The 16,407-nt window shown below is 38.1% G+C and overlaps 3 protein-coding genes across 4 annotated transcripts; 2 read left to right on the forward strand and 1 right to left on the reverse strand.

The window, feature by feature from the left end:
* Window positions 1-332: 332 nt before the first annotated feature.
* LOC108770961 (transmembrane protein 218) lies at window positions 333-1,707 on the forward strand. The gene is made up of 3 exons (XM_018522772.1): window positions 333-717; window positions 1,336-1,512; window positions 1,630-1,707. Exons 1-2 carry the CDS (start codon window positions 508-510, stop codon window positions 1,501-1,503), a joined length of 378 nt encoding a protein of 125 aa, XP_018378274.1. The 5' UTR covers window positions 333-507; the 3' UTR covers window positions 1,504-1,512; window positions 1,630-1,707.
* A 61-nt stretch (window positions 1,708-1,768) lies between these two features.
* Window positions 1,769-2,366, forward strand: LOC108770960 (thioredoxin, mitochondrial). Its single transcript, XM_018522771.1, has one exon. It carries the CDS (start codon window positions 1,782-1,784, stop codon window positions 2,208-2,210), a length of 429 nt encoding a protein of 142 aa, XP_018378273.1. The 5' UTR covers window positions 1,769-1,781; the 3' UTR covers window positions 2,211-2,366.
* Window positions 2,367-3,569: 1,203 nt separating this feature from the next.
* On the reverse strand, window positions 3,570-16,148 carry pcx (pecanex). Of its 2 annotated transcripts, XM_018522766.1 has the most exons (15): window positions 15,557-16,148; window positions 14,959-15,205; window positions 13,507-13,785; window positions 13,078-13,430; window positions 12,744-12,887; window positions 12,400-12,653; window positions 12,044-12,306; window positions 11,856-11,924; window positions 7,840-11,606; window positions 7,341-7,485; window positions 6,989-7,247; window positions 6,568-6,921; window positions 6,341-6,453; window positions 5,950-6,224; window positions 3,570-5,649 (listed from the first exon to the last, which is right to left on the reverse strand). In XM_018522766.1, the coding sequence occupies exons 1-15, from the start codon at window positions 15,707-15,709 to the stop codon at window positions 5,368-5,370; spliced, it is 6,957 nt and encodes a 2,318-aa protein (XP_018378268.1). In that variant the 5' UTR covers window positions 15,710-16,148; the 3' UTR covers window positions 3,570-5,367. The 2 variants fall into 2 exon arrangements, with proteins under 2 accessions (XP_018378268.1, XP_018378270.1); XM_018522768.1 differs by lacking the exon at window positions 11,856-11,924.
* Between the last annotated feature and the right edge of the window lie 259 nt (window positions 16,149-16,407).

Genomic DNA, 16,407 nt, shown 5'->3' on the forward strand with positions numbered 1-16,407 from the left:
TACAAAATACAAAAAATTTTCAATCTTTCGATTTTAAATATAAAATTATATTCATTCCTTTTTTGTAGAAATTCATTAATATATACTAGTATAATTGACCAATTAATCATATACTTTGAATATTAAAAAGTATTATGAACAGTACTTTTAATATTGAAAATAATGCGATTATATATATATTTTATTATTAATAAGATCAAGTAATATATATTGGCTAGTATATTTAGTATTAAATTTCTGAGGAATGTATTCCGCTGAAATACAAAATACGCTTGTATTGCAAATACTGTGTTTTATAAATAAAAGTATTTCAAATACACGTCAGCCTTGCGGTTATTTCTTTACAGATTTCTGTAAATGTACAGGTGGCGAAACGCTCAGGTCAGCTGCAAACGTCATCTACCATCCTGTAGTGTATAAAACATACACTATAGTCAAAAAGCTAAATATACGTCCCCGTCCTGATGACAATTCTCGCACCGTCCTCCCGTTCTTTTTCCCGGAGGTATGACAACCTTGATATTTGGCGTCGGCGTGGGATTATTTTCCATTCTTACTTTGTGGGTGCTGGTCGCGCTGATATTCCTGATATCGTTGCGCATCGAAAGGAAGATCGGCTGGGTCTGCGTAATCGCAATACTGCTCGTGAGCGCATTCACGTATATCTTGCTCAAAGTGCCGCGCGCGTCAGAGAGGCCCGTTCCCACGGATAATAAGGTACGACCGGAGAAATTTTATTGGGAGGGATTGTGAGAGGATTTACGATTGAATATTCACCGTACTCTCTGTAGACATTCCGACCGACTCATTCATTTAATCAGATTACGATAAACGCACTCAATTAAACCCCGATTAGCTCCTTCGAATACCTATTTTCTATAAATGTCCTCTTAGCCTGAATGAAATTAGCAGTTTTTTGTTTAAAAAATTGGTTGGGAAGGTCGAATAATATAATCAGAAACCTTGCTGGGAGCAACTGTCTAATTAGTCATCGTTTAAGTTAATCGGAATTTGGAGTATCTGTCTAAATTACTTCATGAATTATGGACACAAATTGCTTTCATTAATTAATATACTTTACGAAAGTTATCTAAAAGTTACCTAATTTGCAAAAGTCGTTTCGGAATCTGGAATTTTTTAAAATTACTTCCATAATAGACCTTATTTTAGAGATTATAATTGTTGCAATTTAATTTATCTTTTATTATCAGATGTAAATAAAATAGTTATTGGGATAAAAATAGCGTAACATTGAATAAGATAATTTATATCTTAAAGAAATTATGTAACTGATTATGAGTATTCACATATCTAAATAGATCCTTGTTTTTTTAGGTGTACGACCGACTTTTCATCTGGCGTATAATAATTTTGATTGTGTGTTTTATCTCATCCATAATTTCGATTGTGGGATATATCAAATTCGGATTGGTGAGAGGCGTTAGACCAGTTAGAATAACCACTTGGGTTCTCTCTTTTGGGAATATCTTCAGTATACTTTAAATCAATAATGTAAGGATGATGTTATCATCATGGTAAAATTGAAATTTATATGTAGTGATAGTATTTCTAAAAGTTAAATATTGCATTGTTATATATGATTGACTATTGTAACAATTTTCTTTTTAGGTACTTTTGCTCGCCGACAAGCATGAAGAAGTTCAATATGTGCAAGACTTAATTTATAAATGTAAAGTTCATCTCGCATAAACGTAGTAGTCATCGACCATTCATCTGTACTATACATCATATTAAAAAGAAAAAAGAAGAAAGAAGGAACAATGTTGTGCAGTATAAGAAATTGCATACCGTCTGTGGTGAGACGTATTTCATTATTTCGCCAAAATAATAAGCGGTACGAGATAAATAATAACAGCGAATTTGTGAATAAGGTGATGAATGGCACTGTGCCAGTTATAGTCAATTTTCACGCGGATTGGTGCGATCCTTGTAAGATATTGACACCTAAGTTAATAGAACTTATAGAGCCTATGGATAAATTAGATCTAGCTATAGTTGATGTAGAAGAGAATCCTGAATTGGTACACGTCTTCGAAGTGAAAGCTGTACCTGCAGTGATAGCGATTTCGAATGGCTTAGTCGTAGACAAATTTATCGGTTTAGTCAACAACGAGATGATAGAGAATTTAATACAAAAACTAACGCACGAAGGACCAATAATTACAAAAAGTAACGATACCAAGTCCTAGTCATGGCAGCATAGTAATATATTATATATAATACATACTTTATGCTTCCATTTCTCTCTATCAACTAAATATATTTTCATACTTGTAGAGAGAATATAACATTTCAAGCTATTTCGTCCAAAAATTATGGCCTTTTTTATCTTATCATGCTTAGATAAGCACTATGTGGGTAACAATTTTAGATATACATATATATATATATATATATATATATATATTTGTTGTGTGAAATGGCAATATAATGATCACTTAATTAATGTATACGTATTAATATTCATAAATCTGTTGATGTCCAGATTATATATATTATATTGAAATATTTATACTTCTATTTAGCTATTCTATAATATAGAGCTCATTTAACAGCCTATATTCTTGAATCGACCAAAAAGATGTTAGAAATTTTCCTTAAAATGTTCAAAAGAAAGATTTCTATACCATAGAAAAATTCTAGAATCTATTGCAAAATCTGTAAACACTTGTATGAAACACTTGTGATATATATATATATATACATACACACACACATATATATATATATATGTCTTTTTATAGACACGACTTTTCACTCGATATAGCTATTCGTATCTTCACTTTACATTTACATAAGTAGTATAAATCTAGTAAAAAAAAATCACTTGACGAATCAGCTTGATAACGAATTATGTGCGTTAATGATAAATTTCCGAAGTGATACGAATTGCGTTATTTTTTTTTACGTATGATGATACATATTTTTAAAATACGCTTTATATACACATATACATATATATTTTTTTTATATAACTTAATTTCGTTTAATAATATAATTAATAATAATAATAATGTTTAATAGATAATTTGTACGCTAATATCTTAAATTGTACAAAATGTATATATTAATTTCAATAAGTTATTCGAGGCTAGAGGACAGTTACTTTACAGCTACATAAATCACGTGTGTATCTTCGTGGCAGTGCAGCCGAGATAAATCATTATCTAATCAGATTTCAATTTCTTCGTTTATTGTTGATCATTGTGTACAATCAGTGTACGAAAGTACTGTCCATTAAAGATATAGTAGGCCAGAGATTATAATAGATTATTACTTCACGTAACTCTCTGGTGAAAGAGCACCCTTCTTCCCTTTCCCACTCCCTTGCATCTTTCGGCAGCAAGCGATACATAAATGTGTTACCAACAATTAAAAGACTAGCTATAATCTTTTTCATTATCAGTCAGGTGCTTTTTAAGACACCATGATAAGGCAATGCTGTGATTCTGTGGTCACTTGCAAAAAACTATTACTCTTTTCTATTTACTAAATATATATGAATATTTATATATCTTATGTATATACATATACATATATATTTTTTCCTACACGATAACGAACGAACGAGTTAAGTGCTTCAGATTCAAGCATATTTTTTGCAAGCAACCTTGCGTTTCTTATTATTTAAATAACCAGTATCTACGTCTCTAATTCGTATATAACATTTATAAGGAAACAAGTGAAGCAGAAATTGATTTACAGAGATTATATACAAAATTAGAAGAAAAAGAAGAAAAAAAGAAACGATTCGTAACTTTCTCTTAAGGATAACATTACATACACTTCGTTGCCCGATGGAATATTACATCAGTGCACTCAATATACGATATCATCAATATATAATATCTAACGAGATATCCATCGGACGTAAATGCACTGTCGACTAACAATCCTGCGAGTAATTAAGTAATATCAAGCACAAATTCGAGAGCTTTTGTACATGGGCACGGACGTGGAAATGAACGAGATGACACCGCTATTTCAGTTCACGCCGATATGTCCTGCTAGAGCGACTTTGTGACCCCGCAAAATTATATGTATACTCAAGTAGAATAGATCCTGGACGCTTTAAAGTCTGCGACAATGCGGCGTTGAACGACATATAACGACGTATATACAATTTATATATCTACAATGATCTTACTTTTTAAAAAAGAGAATCGTAACAAAATGTAGAAAAACACGAATAACACTTTTATATACAATTAATCCTATCGATGCCACTTGTTGTATTTGCTATGCAGCAATAGTACATTTAAAGAGGTTTCCTCTCGTCTATATGATACATTATTACATATCCATAAATAATATACTTCTATTTTGTGATTCGTTCTTTTCTTTTTATCCTTTCTTTCACCGCCAAAAAATATATATCGCATTTACATCAGATTAGTGGAAGAGGAATGCGCCCGGACGCTACCTTTTCTATCTATTAACCGATAGTAAATAATCTAGATATATTGGGCAACAAGTAACATCTGTTCCGTCCCATAAATGAACTAATATATCATCATATTTTAATATACAGTATATATGGTACAACATGATACAATTCGGATTGCATTGAATAACTTGGCGATTGGCATTTTATCTTCTCATGCAATTCGTGAGAAATAACAATATATGTATTCATAGTACTTACAAGGTGACAAAATATTTGTATGTATCTCTCTGTCTCCTCTCTCTCTGTACAGTCTCTACAATTCTTGCAACATATTTGAGTTTCGCATCGAAATGTCCGAAACTTTAGCGATTCAATGACGATCAAGATGAAAAGAACAGGACATTGAATCTGACGAGGAATATTATAGAATCGTATCTGTAAAACTTCTAAGTACAATATCAATAAAAATGAGACCAAATCGAAGGGGTTTGCGGCAACAACATGCTAGGAGAAAGACACGAAGAAAGTTTCACGGACAATCTTATAGCGAAATAAGTGAAAAATATCGCAAATTCTTCGATACCCTGAAAAGAAAGTAGGAGAAACGAGACGCTAAACGTTGCGACTGTAACCACAGTGAAACTTGTTAATCGAAATAAGTTAAGGATCTCACGTGATTGAGCATGTCGTTGATCCGAGTCCTTCAATTTACGATCTAATGGCGAGTATTGACTTCGTGGAAGTAGGTAACTAGTGTTCGACATTGTCAGTATGATACATTTCGCATTAGACATTAATTTCCACGTGTTTTGTTGATGCCAGGCGAGACTTTCGAGTGAAAATCGGACTGCTGATGGCCAGCAGTCGATACGTATGGAATACGTCCGCAAGTCTGCAGGTCGGTAGAACAAGTGTACAAAAATGATGACTGTGTGTTGACGCGTTTCGGAGATGTTATGCTAAACCTCCGCTCCCAGATCGCGTACGCCTTGTTCGGCTATGGGCACATACTTGTCCTCGATCTTCACGAGCAGGATGACTTTGTCGACATGCGATCGTCGATTGGGGTCGCGATGATTCGGCGACCAGCGATGAACTACGCAACCCTCCATGCCTCTCTCTGGTACCCAATGTTGCCAGCCGGAACGACCACCTTGCTGTCGCATCCTTTCGTCCGGCCAAATCACATCTATACGTCGACCCAAATTAATGGCGTCATATACTTGATTAGGGTCCATAATCTGTTCAAGAAAAACCGCCTCATTAACGATAAAAATAAAATTCACGTATATTTTTATAAAATATTTCTACCTCTTTCATATAAATCTACCAATAATACTATGGAATCAGATAGCGATTAAAAGTTTCAAATAATAAAGCTATAACACTTGAATTTTGAATAAAACAAATATAATTTTAAACAATTCATTTTTTATTAATTCGATGACTAATGAATTGATGTGGTTGACACTAAGATATTTTTACATATAATTTACAATAAGTTGATATAAACTCGATGCATATGACGCTATGATACTTACGCGAACTCTTTGAAAAACTTCCTCCTTTTCTAGCTTGCTGGAGAAACTCGTCTCGCTCTTCGTCTCCATTTTAATATCATTATTACTGAGAAGTCCGGCCAAACTGGCGAGTGTCGAGCTGGTTGGCTTCCCGACGGAAGCTAGCGAGCCTCTGTTACCACCGAGAGAACCCGTATTTGCACGACCGAGGGAACCCCGACCAGTCGAACCGCCGATTTGACAGCCAGACTCCATTGATTGAGAACCGGAAGTGTTGTGACCCGATTGAGTATAGCCTATCATTCATAAATTATGTATGTAAGAATAATGTAACATAAATATGAGATTGTTGTTGGGATTGATGGTCTATTGCAATAACATTGATAATTATCAAATAGATATTTGTAAATACCAGAGTGTATGTTGTATGTAGTCATCGCGTATACTCCATCATTTCCGAAGCCTCCATCATCTTGGGAACCAGTACCGCCCGAGGAACAACCTTGACCACATCTCCTTCTTATTCTAAAAATGAGCAAAGTTCAATTATCAGATTCAGAGATAAATTTATTGTGTTGTCTATTTAAAATTAAATTGAATCATATGGTTTGAAATAAGATCTTCATTTTAAATACGTACCTTCTCCATAGTTTCAACACAGTGCTTTTTATAGTACCGAAAGTCAATGGCCCTCCGATTATCGAGCACAAATGTTCGTTAGTCTCAGCGTAGCTGGTCGTCAAAGGAGAGACGTAAATCGGATACCCGATCGGTTGGTCACAAGAACTGTTGATTATATTTCTTAGAGCTTGTTTAGCGTTCTGTATCGAGCCGCGCTCCGGATTTCTGTTTCTCAGATACACCAGTTCCTGTTGCTGGCCAGCCCAAAGTCCACGGACGCATTCGCGGTTCATTTTGATCACTCGGAAGCTCAAGTAACGCTTGTTGAGCATTATCACTTTGTACTCGTCTATGCCGTCATCAAGCACATGTCTGAAAATGTCGAAAGTTTTAATTGCTACGCAGTATTTCCACAATTTTCATTTTGCGAGATAGAAACCTGAGTGCTAGCAGACTGGGTGCTCCACTTAATACAGCATTTCTCCAAAGCGGATCCGCTTCGTGACTGATAACAAGATTCTGATCATGATTGTCGATGGCTTCGTAGAGCGCCGCTGATTCGACGTACTGTTCTGGACTCATAAAGTGGTCCTGGTGGAGTTTTAAGGCCATTCTTATTCCCTTCGCGACTACACTGCGCAAGAGATCGACATCAAGCAGCACCCATTCATCGCGAAACGATGTTATCCGGAAATCTCCTGTCATCGAATATATATATATATATATATATATATAAGTTTAAAAAAATATACATTAAATAATTCATGGATAATTGCTATAAAGTATTATACCTTTAAATAACGCGTGCAATCCATAGAGAAAAAATTCAACGTTTGATAATGTGTTGTGAGACGCAGCGCCTAATACGCGTCTTCCCAGTAGACTTAATGAAAGGCACAGAGACACGAGATACGAATCACGTGTTCTATCCAACGACTGGAAAACACACAATAGTTTGAGAAATAATTTTCGGAGGGATTGTGAATTATACGAGTAGATCGTCACTTTAATGCTACAATTGTAATACTTTAATTTTAAACAATTTAATATGTTTCCTTTTGTATAACTAAATAAGGTAGCTACATCTTGTAATTTAAACTAACGTGATTCAAATTCTTCATCTGGCTACTTATAGCACTTAAAAGGTAATTGTATTTGATAAGATTTAATAAATATTTTTTGATTTATTTTAAAGTGCCGATATACAAAGACAATGCAAAATTATTAAAGTAACGAGTTGTATTATAATATTAAGGTGACGAAGTAATGCAAATGTCACCAATGTATCACCTTATCTTGTTTACCAGCGCAATATTGTATCCAGTCGAGGTAAACATTGCAGAAGTTGCTCCGCGTGATGCCACTCGTTCGGAAATCAAAATCCTCGTCGATTTTTACATTGAAGACGGGATCGAGGTCGACGAAGTTCTTGTCGAGCGTGGGTTTCAGCGCGTGAATAATGTCTGGATTTTCTAACCACTGCTTCAACTTGGATGATTTCACGGCGTAAAAGATGATACTTTTGACGTAGTAAGTAACCAGTACTTTGCGAAACTCGAACACCTGTAGCATAGAACCTGCCGAATTGTCAGAGATCGAGTAACCTTCTAGAACGTATTTGGCGCTGGCAACTTCCCAGGCGAGCCAACGTTGGCTAAAGGCTGCGTTCACGCTAAGTACATTCGACATATGGCCCATTTCGCAGCAGCAGCAATTGTCATTATTCTCGATACCTTCTGAGATTGCTTCCACTTCTCTTTGCTGGCAATATGTTCCTCGGAATTCAAGACCTCTCAATTGAAACGTCACCAGTCCGTTACCTAATTGGACTATGTGTACCAAGCAGTTCAAGTAATCCGACGCGAGCAGAAAACAATCGCCTTGCTCCACGTTTCCCCATCGGCCGAGAGCGAGGTCGCCGCACAAGCTGTGTTGAAGAGAGCGCGTGAGTTGCTCATAAAATATTGAGTTCAAATTGTTGTCGTCGGCGCCCAGATTGCGTTCCAGATGCGAGGACATACGCGTGTTTGAATGGTCCACTCTTCTAGTCTTGTAGTCTCTTTCCCAAAATTTGACAGGTCGCACGTAGGACGAGATGAAGATCGCGCTACCCAGCAAGGGATTCAGGGGTGTGCTGAGCATAGCAGAGATCCCGGCCTGGAGGAAGAGCATCGCCGAATGCGGCACGGAGAAGGGCTGGGCAAACGCGTGGAACGCGCTGCCCCAGGTAATCTGCCAGGGCGCAATGTACGTAACGACAAAGCGAATCTTGAGCAACAGCTCGTAGATCTTAGCGAACGCGATTCCCGTGACGAAGTAATCCATCAGGAAGGTTTCACTTAAGTTTCTGAAGTCGAGTTGGAAGAAGAGCACCGCGAAGACGAGGACGAGATAGCGAGTGGACGGGTCAGAATACGCCGACCTGAGAGACTTGAGGCCGCATACAACAATGATGAGCGCGCCTACACTCTCGCCAAATTTGTCGGCGATCTTCGACGAGCATTCCGTGAGTGCGCCCAGGAAGACGACTGGATAGAGCACGTTCCGCTCGAGAAAGCACAGGCATACGTAAGCCTTCTCGAACCACATGATCCTCACCGGTTCGCGTACTTCGAATTGTGCGTGCTCATGACTACGCAACACTGGTCTTGAAAGGCACAGCCACGGCAGCTGCTTACGTAGTTGCGGCACGACGTAGTGCAGAAGAAAGCCCAGGCAGCTCACGATACTCCATAGCACCGGGTTGAGTTCCGGTTGCAGAGCGGTGAACACTGTCGTACGATGAATTCCAAAAGATAGAGTGCCGATCACCGTGCACACAATCAGGTCGTTCTTCAGTCTGGAGTTCACAGTCGAGCGTAACTTCTCGGGCAAAGGGTCCACCAGCTCAGTGTCTGACATTTGCTCGCTCACCTTGATCTTCACGGCCTTCTTCTTGCCAGTCGATTTGCTCTTGGCCACCTTGAAACTCACACCTGCAGGTGTCTGTGCTGACGACGTGTTTTCGATAATTTTGGCCTCCTTCTCCTCCGTGTATCTATCTCCTATCTCTAAGGGCCATAGATTCGTCTTGAGGATGTCCCAAATCACAGTGGGATCTGAAGATGATCGACTTAGATGATAAGATATTGCGACGAGTAGACCGATAAATATAGAAAATAAGATGTGCTGTGAGGATTTGGGCTCGAGAAGGGCGCCGTAGGCAAATCCGTAAAGAATAAGAATTGCGATGACGCTGCGACACAGACAGTACACTGATGACACCAGACTGGTGGTCGCGTTGCCGCCAAACAGATGAATGTCTAGGTGTTCACAAACGTACATAAGAAACGTGTTGATCTGCGGGAAGAGTCCTAATGAAAATATGATTGGAAAGCAGAGCAGAAATATTAGAAGAATGTTTCGCACTTGCAGTATGAGATCGTAATCGGCGACGCGCAATCCGTATACCCGAAAATCGGACGATTTAAAGTTCCTAAGCACCTCGTTGAAAATCAAAATGAGACTCGAGCATAGAATATAGTACGCGGGCCTAGAGAATACTATGATGCGATTGAAGCCGTGCGTGGGCGATGCGGCGTCGGGTTGGACCGACTTGAGCAGTGAGTACTGGCAGCCGGCTGTCACGAAGCAGAATATGAACGCGAAGATGTCCCGATAGAAGCCCTGTTGCAGTAGCAGAAGACCCAGTCCCGCGACCGCACCCGCCAGAAACGTGGAAACGATGGTCTCAAACACAGTCAAATTACGATCGAGCAGAGCTAGCAAGGCGAGACGATCGAAGCGTATTTTAATATGTGGCAGTCTTCCGATCTTCCATTTGTAATAATGTCTGGTTCGTGTGGGCTTGGAATCGGAGCCATCCAAACCGTCGACGAAACGATTCCATGACAGACTGGTGTTTATGTCGGGTTCCTGCGTGGGCAATGCCAGCACTGGCATACGGCCGAAGTCTGAATGATATTGATTTAGATTCAGATTACCCAGTAGATTTTGCAGTCTACGATTTCTGTCGGCCATCGAGTCTGAATGCGTGATTAAGGTGTGATGGAACTGCTCGCGCTCCGAATTTTCGCCGAGTGTGCACTGATTCGAGCTGCCCGTATTCGAGGAGATCAAATTTGATGGTGGTGAGCTCTGTGTCTTAGTCTGATTGCTCGCCGGACTCGACAGCACTGGTGGCGTGTCAATTATCACCGTCAGACCAGCAGAATTGAGTGACAGACTGCTATAACTGTTGCTCAGGGACTCTGCGAGTTCCCAAGTCGCATCATAATGTATATTTTGGTTGAGTTGCTGACGTAGTAAGGTATTTAACAGCTTTTCGTTGTGTGGATTAGCGGGTATTTGCGTCGCTGTCGCTGCCGCAGCAGCGGCAGTCACGTCTAAACCTTTCTCATCGAAGGTGTAAGCCAACCAATGACCGTTATCGTCGCGAAAGTAGTGCACCGCTCCTTCCGAAGTGTCGTTCTGATTAGTGGCTAAATGACACTCGCCACTCGAGATCAGGCCGAACAGTGCGGTTAACGGCACAACGTTATCATCGCGACTGGCAATGTTGCGCGACCTAGCACGGTGAACTATATTGGGTTGTCGTTTTAGTCGTCCGTACCTGGCCCGAAAAGTTCGCTTCTCGGAATTGCGACTGAGCCGCAAATCGGACGACGTGGTGTTCGACTGACCAGGTAGATCTCGACCGGAATTGTTTAGTAACGCGGCCAGTAACGGAGACGCCGGGCTCGGCAGCAACGTACTCAATTCGTTGTTCGAACCGCTTGTTTGTTCGAGCTTGGTATCTCGCCTCCTAGTTCTTTGTCGTCGCACTTGGATGTAACGTTTAAGATTTCCCCGTGGCTGCTCTTCGCTTGGCACGATACTGTCGTCCGCGGCGTCCGGCGCGGTGGGTTTTGGACGGCTCTGTTTGGGAATCGCTCCCTGGTGACGCTTGGTAGTGTTGTCCACCTCCAGTTGTGGCAGCAAATTCCGCTTTACCTCGTTCTCGATGCTGAGGGTCGTTGTACTGGACGATCCCGAATCGGGCTCTTTAGAATGAAGATCTACGCAAATCAATATACCGTATTGCTCTTATCCATTTTACAATTTTGATTAACGTTAGAAGATCAATTGTCTGAACTCTTATTTGTGAAGATTACATTGTGAATTGAGAATCATGCGCGAAGCTGGGTGGAAGCGCTAAATGTGCGGTACGCTCATCTGCCAATCGAGTATTGTATTCAAATATTCTTTGATTCAGTGATTTCCCCAACGCGATTGAAAAACCTAACTTTATAGTGCGTCCAACTTACAATCTGTACTAGCCGTCTGTAGGCTTTCTGACGTATCCGTATCATCAGAGCGAGTGAAAGTCCAAAATACTGGCAGCACGAATTAGAAAAACGTAACAATATAAGCTTGCAAATAGCAAAAAATAATTCGACCAGATCACTTTTTACCTACAAAAAAAAATCAGTACATTTCCATACGTTGAACTTACTCTTACTTGTCCACGGTTCCCCCGAACAATCTCCGCTCTCGAACAACCAATCTATTCCGATTATGCTCCCTGAGTTGAGCGGATCTTCCGTGTTTTTCGATTTATCTCGCTGTTTTTCTTTGCTCTTTTCACCGTCCGAAAACTCATGATTGTTCTGATTGGCGTTGCTGTATTTCCTTTTAACTCCTCTAGATTTGGACTCTTCTAATAAAGCATCTCGAGAATTTGCAGAGTTATTATCTATTCCGTTGTCGTCGTTGAACCTAAGAAGATAATGCTAATGTGAATAAGATTGTGTTGATGTATTTAATTAGAGAGATCATTATATTTAATGATACACATTAGTATATATATACCTTGAGAATCTATCTTCAAATCTGCCAGCGCTAAGACTTCTGTCTCGAGTAGACGTAGCGCTTGCATCATTTATGTTTTTTCGTGTCAGTAATGGACTGTAGGAATCACAAAGGCTGAATTCTTCTGAACTTTCATTAGCAAATTGTTCGTCACTCTGTTCCGCTATCGGATAAACTATCTCGGATCCGAAACTAAGATACGGTAAGAGTTGTAACTGTAGCTGATTTCTCTTCAGTGTGTTTTGTGGTAAGACCTTCAACATTTAATTTCAGAAAATATGCACCTTTTATAGAAAAAAAAACAGTCGCAATAAAATATTTCATATAAAACAAATTGCCCAAACCTTTTTGGTATTAATTGTTTCAAGACTCTGGGGATGAAGTGGCAGGTTATTGTCGTCGGTGTTACTTATGTTTTTACTAGTAGCGCCAATTGTTTCGAGACTTTGTGGATGTACTAATTGCTGGTGCGGTTTTTTGGGAATAACCTTAGAATTAAAATGATACTTTTACATTACAAAGTATTAATACAATACATTTTAATGCTTGCTAGGAACAAATCGTTTAAGATTGCAAAATTACATTCAATTATGTTATTTAACTATGAGATTTTTATTTAACATTGTTTTAATTTTTTCATTTAATATATTTCAATTAAGATTTGTAAGGGAGATTTACCTCTAAGGATTGTGGATGAGACGAGATCTTATTGTTGTCCGTATCTCCCTTTTTTGATATGATTTCTAAACTTTGTGGATGATCATTCGTCAAACGTGTTTTTGGTATGGAATTGGAGTTGAGTCTGCGAACGCTCCGATTTAACATCCAATATGGATAATCGTCGCCGATATGACGATGATTTGTCAATTCCAACGAACTGGTTTGCTTTATCTGGCTTTCGGATCCCGTTTTACCAAGATTGCTTTGCTTCGAATGTCGATTTCTGAACTCCTCAGATGAACGTCGACATAATTTACGCGGTCGATCTTCCTCTGCTATTACCACACACTTTTGCCTCTTCAATTTCCATTCTACACATGAACATTAATCCTAATTATTTCTCTTTTTTAATCGTTTCATATACTATTACATACAGTTGAGAATTACCATTTATAATATTCTTAGAACGTGGTTCGTGATATTGCGCAGAAACTAATTCAGCTTCGTGCACGTTGATGCTGGTTACCATTGGTTTACTAAGCTGTTGAGCTTCTTCCGAGCTTTCCGAACTGTTTTTCCTATGTATTTCTACCTTTAAATCTATAGTCGAGCTAGCTTTATCCCGAGTATATTCAGACGTTATACTATCTGCATCGGAATTCTGTATATTTGGTTCAATAAACGAGTTGCGTGATGAACATTCTACAGGTGGTGTGTCCGTTTTACCTAAAAACAGATTATGAAAAATATACAGTGAGAAAAGTTGCTTTTGAGCAAAGTGATATATGAACATTGTAATGATGAAAAAATGGAAATTTATACAAAAAATATTAATATTTGGAAATTACATATTATAAATGAGAAATTTTATGTTAAGTGGAGTAAAATATTGTCCTCTCGTAATAATTTTATTTATCAAATATATTAAATTCGTCATTAGAGATAAAAAATATAGTAGAACTCTCTGTTTATATAAACAAGTTCATGCTTAATTCTAAATATACGAACTCATAGTCGAGTTCTTATTATCCGAACTAATAAGAACCATAATAGGAGTTCGATTTCAGTTACTCTAATCTGAACATTCTGAACCATTCAATTATCAAATTGTCTTGTTTCTCGATATATTCGGATAAATGGAGTTCTAATGTAGATAAAAAAGTTTTTTGTAAATCTTCCTAAGTAGGTCCTTTCAGTTATATTTCACACAATTTTATAAATTATTTAATTATTTCATAGCGTGATACATGGGGCTTTGTAAGTTTGATGTAAGAGAAATCAATTCATAAGATCACCAGTATATATTCATAGTTGATTGCATTTAAGACTGTTTTAAGCACAGTCGTATGTCATAAACCAATCATAGACCAATCATAGTATTCATAGTTGGTTCTTATTTTAAGACCAATCATAGACCAATCATAGTATTCATAGTTGGTTCTTATTTTAAGACCATCTTAAGTAATGCTTTAAGATGCTAGTACAGTTCTATAATTAGTCTTGACATCTAAAGATTATAATATACAAAGCTATATTAGTATCTGAAGATATCACTTAAAGTCTTAAGATAAGAACGGACTACTCTAATTTCATTCTGTGTACACCTAGATTTTATAAGAGATTGGAGAGTTGTGAGTGAAGAAAGTTATAAAGTGAATGGTAACCCGTTTCAGGAATTCATATTTCAAGAAATTTTTTAGGAATGTAAAAATTTCAATAATAAAACAAATTTTCAAGAAAATTTAATCATTTTAAGATAAAATAGTCTCATTATTTTTTTTAAATTATATGTTTGCCATAGTAATGTTGCTTTTATAAAAGTATATGCTACTTATTCATATAAATTCAATTATGATGTTATTGAGTTGATTAATATTACGAATCATGCAGAACAGGTACCATTTAAAACTTGCAGCTCTATGCCATGGCTAGTTTGATCTTGTGACTGTTCCCTAGATTTGTTATGGCTCGCCCATTTCTTCTCGCCCTCCGACTTCTGTTGACTGATAGTTTGATTGGGTTCTTCTAGACATTCGGTGGTATCATATACACAGTGCAGAGCATGATTTACACACTTTATTGTTCCAAAAACAGCGACGAATGACGAGCAATATGCCAGCCAAACGTATAACGTAGGAGGGAAATACTGAAACATGAAACTTTCCTTAACAGACTTGCTCTTCTGCAATTGTCATAAAAAGAAAAGCAACAAAGTTTCTTGCAAATAAAGATGGCAAAACATTTATGTAAACATTAGATAAGTGTCTTAAATAATCACGGGTCAGTAATCAGCCATTTCTTTTGAAAGTGTCACGAATCCAAATGTGAAATACGATAAACTCTCGTTGAAAGGTCAACTTTAGATGCCTATTTTGATAGTTTTGCGAAAATAGGCCGACTTTATGCAACTTTCAAAATAAACAGCTGCGCAAATATAGAGAGGAGAGTTGGAAAAGGAATGTTGCAAGCGCTTTTTTTTCCTCCCTTTTCTTTTTACCAGGTAGATCGTGAACGGCAGGCAGAGCAGGAACAGCCAGATGTAGAGATGGAACGTGTTGGAGAAAATGTCGAGATGTGGATCGTAAAACCAGCCGCCTGTTAGGCTCGCCCAGACGCCCTGCCTCAGGATCTCCAGCGTTTGCGAACCCATGCTCCCAGTGGCCGAGGTAATTGAGCTGCTTCACCATCTTCCCATAACGTCTTAACGTCCGACGATCCTGCTTGCGATCGCGCTCAGTGTCATCAGCTTGTCGACACGGCCGGACGCGTGACGTACGGAGAGACGACGTTGCATCTTATTTTGTGTTCCCGTTAAATCGATGGATCTGGCGCACACACGACGGTTCGGCCACCGCACCACCACAGATACACCTGATCCGGAGCTCGGAATGAAGGAGGAAATCGAAGAAACGGCCGAAACGTCACGTTACAGCGACGTCTTCGACGACTTGCCTGCGAAAGGCATCACCTCTGCAGTCTGCAATTTACACTAGTTTCTCGCTCGCTCGCTAAGAAACTCTACCTCTGCCGGTAAAACAAATTTTTGTACCGATAATAATCGAATTACACACGAAATAATCCCAAAAATTGCGCAAACAAAATTGTAATTTTCTAACATTTTTCATAAGATCGACCGATTTAGATTACATGATTGTTTATAATTTATTAACTGTGGAAAAAGATTTTTTATCACGGTTTTATATATAATGTATATGGAATTCTCTCGCGATTGTTAAAATTTAAATGATTAATAAAAAATTGATAAGATAGTACTAATTTTGTATTAATTTTGTAATTATATATATGTATGTATATATATGTATATTCATATATATATATATATATATA

Source organism: Trachymyrmex cornetzi, unplaced genomic scaffold, assembly GCF_001594075.2.
Source record: "Trachymyrmex cornetzi isolate Tcor2-1 unplaced genomic scaffold, Tcor1.1 scaffold138, whole genome shotgun sequence".
Taxonomy (NCBI): Eukaryota; Metazoa; Arthropoda; class Insecta; order Hymenoptera; family Formicidae; genus Trachymyrmex; species Trachymyrmex cornetzi.